At 53.8% G+C, this 4,268-nt stretch overlaps 2 protein-coding genes across 2 annotated transcripts; one reads left to right on the forward strand and one right to left on the reverse strand.

Annotated features, from left to right (window-relative positions):
• Positions 1-258: 258 nt before the first annotated feature.
• Positions 259-885, reverse strand: LOC138356633 (uncharacterized). The gene has a single exon (XM_069312823.1). The coding sequence runs from the start codon at positions 883-885 to the stop codon at positions 259-261; it is 627 nt and encodes a 208-aa protein (XP_069168924.1).
• Positions 886-1,339: 454 nt separating this feature from the next.
• On the forward strand, positions 1,340-2,911 carry LOC138356634 (ice nucleation protein-like). Its single transcript, XM_069312824.1, has one exon. The coding sequence runs from the start codon at positions 1,340-1,342 to the stop codon at positions 2,909-2,911; it is 1,572 nt and encodes a 523-aa protein (XP_069168925.1).
• Positions 2,912-4,268: the final 1,357 nt, after the last annotated feature.

Genomic DNA, 4,268 nt, shown 5'->3' on the forward strand with positions numbered 1-4,268 from the left:
TTAAAAGTTAAATAACCAGTCACATTTCTTTAATAACTCACACAAGTGCTGTAAGACTTGCCAGCACATCACCGAGGACATATTCGCCTCGCAGCAACTACAAAACCGGCTGATATCTTACTCTCAGACCATAAATAGATCCGGATTTCCCGGATGCGGTTGGTACCTGTGATGGGAGCTGGAGACGGTTGGCAGCGAGGCTTCCGCAGCGTCGTGCACTACAAGTATTTCAAGGTCATTAGCCCTTTAATATTACATTTAAATGTTTGTCTCCTCTTCCCCCATCCATACGGCCACGTTGTCACCTGTGGACATCCCTACGGCCACGTTGACACCTGTGGACATCCCTACGGCCACGTTGACACCTGTGGACATCCCTACGGCCACGGTGTCACCTGTGGACATCCCTACGGCCACGTTGTCACCTGTGGACATCCATACGGCCACGTTGACACCTGTGGACATCCCTACGGCCACGTTGACACCTGTGGACATCCCTACGGCCATGGTGTCACCTGTGGACATCCCTACGGCCACGTTGACACCTGTGGACATCCCTACGGCCACGTTGACACCTGTGGACATCCCTACGGCCACGTTGACACCTGTGGACATCCCTACGGCCACGTTGTCACCTGTGGACATCCCTACGGCCACGTTGTCACCTGTGGACATCCCTACGGCCACGTTGACACCTGTGGACATCCCTACGGCCACGTTGACACCTGTGGACATCCCTACGGCCACGTTGTCACCTGTGGACATCCATACGGCCACGTTGACACCTGTGGACATCCCTACGGCCACGTTGACACCTGTGGACATCCCTACGGCCACGTTGACACCTGTGGACATCCCTACGGCCATGGTGTCACCTGTGGACATCCCTACGGCCACGGTGTCACCTGTGGCCTCCCCCACCCTCCATGGCCACGGTCTCACCACGTGTTCAGGGGATACGATTATCAAGACTATAATTCGCCTTACCATTACACGAGTGAAAGTACACGTCTAAGAACAGGTTAATGTTGCTACTGATGTACTCAACATGTTCCTAGTATGCTCATTACTTGAAACTCTTGTACTCTGTGCATGTCGGATAAGAATAATAATCACAATATATGCCAAAAAATATATTTAAAATGCAAATACATTTTGATTTGTTAATAATTCATAATAATTTTTTTATACAGTACATAACTTTTTTTTTATATGTACAATATTGGAATAGAGGTAATATAATGCCTTCAGTATGAGGTGAGGTTTATCACAGAGATCCCTAACACTGTTATATGGGGGAAGGTTATCTTGAGGTTATCTTTGTATGTGGTGTATAGTCATGGTGTTTGATGCCCGGACCTGCGCGAGGAGACATGCGCAGGCCGGATTTTTTGCTCCCTTTCCTAGCTGCGCGTCATCTTTTAGTCCTTATTCACCGGGCCACCTGCGCACTGGTGCATGGGGCCACTTGCGCACTGGTGCATGGGGCCACCTGCGCACTGGTGCATGGGGCCACCTGCGCACTGCAACATGGGTCCACCTGCGCACTGGTGCATGGGGCCACCTGCGCACTGCAACATGGGGCCACCTGCGCACTGGTGCATGGGGCCACCTGCGCACTGCAACATGGGGCCACCTGCGTACTGGTGCATGGGGCCACCTGCGCACTGCAACATGGGGCCACCTGCGCACTGCAACATGGGGCCACCTGCGCACTGCAACATGGGGCCACCTGCGCACTGCAGCATGGGGCCACCTGCACACTGCAACATGGGGCCACCTGCGCACTGGTGCATGGGGCCACCTGCGCACTGGTGCATGGGGCCACCTGCGTACTGGTGCATGGGGCCACCTGCGCACTGCAACATGGGGCCACCTGCGCACTGGTGCATGGGGCCACCTGCGCACTGCAACATGGGGCCACCTGCGCACTGCAGCATGGGGCCACCTGCGCACTGCAACATGGGGCCACCTGCGCACTGGTGCATGGGGCCACCTGCGCACTGCAACATGGGGCCACCTGCGCGCTGCAACATGGGGCCACCTGCGCACTGCAGCATGGGGCCACCTGCGCACTGCATCATGGGGCCACCTGCGCACTACAGCATGGGGCCACCTGCGCACTGCATCATGGGACCACCTGCGCACTGCATCATGGGGCCACCTGCGCACTGCAGCATGGGGCCACCTGCGCACTACAGCATGGGGCCACCTGCGCACTGCAACATGGGGCCACCTGCGCACTGCAGCATGGGGCCACCTGCGCACTGCAACATGGGGCCACCTGCGCACTGGTGCATGGGGCCACCTGCGCACTGCAACATGGGGCCACCTGCGCGCTGCAACATGGGGCCACCTGCGCACTGCAGCATGGGGCCACCTGCGCACTGCATCATGGGGCCACCTGCGCACTGCATCATGGGGCCACCTGCGCACTACAGCATGGGGCCACCTGCGCACTGCATCATGGGACCACCTGCGCACTGCATCATGGGGCCACCTGCGCACTGCAGCATGGGGCCACCTGCGCACTACAGCATGGGACCACCTGCGCACTGCAACATGGGGCCACCTGCGCACTGCAACATGGGGCCACCTGCGCACTGCATCATGGGGCCACCTGCGCACTGCAGCATGGGGCCACCTGCGCACTACAGCATGGGGCCACCTGCGCACTGCATCATGGGGCCACCTGCGCACTGCAGCATGGGGCCACCTGCGCACTGCATCATGGGGCCACCTGCGCACTGCATCATGGGGCCACCTGCGCACTGCATCATGGGGCCACCTGCGCACTGCAGCATGGGGCCACCTGCGCACTGCAGCATGGGGCCACCTGCGCACTGCAGCATGGGGCCACCTGCGCACTGCAGCATGGGGCCACCTGCGCACTAAAGCACATGTCCATTAAAGGTGTAAATGAAGGTGGCTTCCCCAACTTCTTTTCTTAAGGCACCCTTAACGTTAATGGTGTTCGTGGCCGAAGCCATGATAGTCGGTGAAGTGTGTGTGGCCCCCGGACGGGTAGTAGGTGGTGTAGTGGGTGTGGTCGCCGTGGTGGACGTGGGTGGTAAAGGGAGCACCGAAGGGACTGTAATGTCTGCGATATCCACCAAAACCAAACTGAGCCGCCGCCAGAGGGCTTGGCAGGGCTAGAGTCAACCCCGCCGCCACACACACGCACATCAACACCAGTATCTGCGGAAAGACATTGTCTTAATATGATATTTCGCCCGTGTTAATTTAAAACTACATGATTAATCATAATTTATGGATCGATGATCACAAATACATTAAGGTGTGAGAGTGAAAGAGAGCGAGGAGAGGGGCGAGAGGGGATAGGTAAAGGTGCGGGGGGAGAGATAGGTGGACCAGCACATGGTATTGCTGCAACACACTCGCTGTACACTGACTCATAAAGTCCGGTCACCGCTACACTAGCATGCCAAGGCGCGAGAGTAGGAATAAGACCTTGAAATCTTAGCAACATGTCTAACTTCATTTCCTGGGTGGAAGTGTGACTGTGAATATTATAACTAGATTATATTGTACCGCGGCTCATATCACAACCCGTTCTCACACCAGGCTGTTTAAAACAGCGGCCGTCCTCCCCAGATGCATTCTTCAATTTTAACATACTATGTATTAAATATTGGTTTGTTCTCATATATAAATTAATATTCTTATTCATAAAATTTTTTTGGCGTAGGTTACATTATGTGCTTAGGTTCTGTTGGTAATTATTTGTATTTATAGGTTCGTGGGTGAAGCATTTCAACCCGTCCTCGACTCAAGTTCATTACATTCAGCGGTCGACCCCACAGACGCATTCATAAATTTTAACATGCTGTTCATTTAAAACGGGAATTTTCTCAAGTATAAATTAATATTATAATATATTGGCATATTGTGTATATATAGGCATAGGATAGGTTAGGTTAGGTGATTAGGTTCTGTTGGCGATTATTTGTATTTATAGTACGTGGGTGAAGCATTTATAGCGTTGTGATTCGAACAAAATTCGTCAGTGAAGCACTTGTTCCGGATATGTTCGAACGTCAGCAGTTGTGAGTCGTGTGTAAACCGTTTTTCATTCATAAACAGGGGGTTTGGCGGGTGCATGGAATCACTTTTGGATCTTTGTTTGGAGGACGGGCTGAGCATTTATAGAACTGTGGTTCGAACAGAGGATGTGAGCGAAGCACTTGTTCCGCAAGTGTTCGGACGTCATCAGTTGTGAGTCGTGTGTAAACAGCTTTTCGTTCATA

The sequence above is a fragment of the Procambarus clarkii genome, chromosome 73, assembly GCF_040958095.1.
Source record: "Procambarus clarkii isolate CNS0578487 chromosome 73, FALCON_Pclarkii_2.0, whole genome shotgun sequence".
NCBI classification, from domain to species: Eukaryota; Metazoa; Arthropoda; class Malacostraca; order Decapoda; family Cambaridae; genus Procambarus; species Procambarus clarkii.

Bases quoted from the DNA above. Each gene is read 5' to 3' on its own strand.
- LOC138356633 (XM_069312823.1), bottom strand. From the start codon at position 885: ATGTCCACAGGTGACACCATGGCCGTAGGGATGTCCACAGGTGTCAAC.
- LOC138356634 (XM_069312824.1), top strand. From the start codon at position 1,340: ATGGTGTTTGATGCCCGGACCTGCGCGAGGAGACATGCGCAGGCCGGA.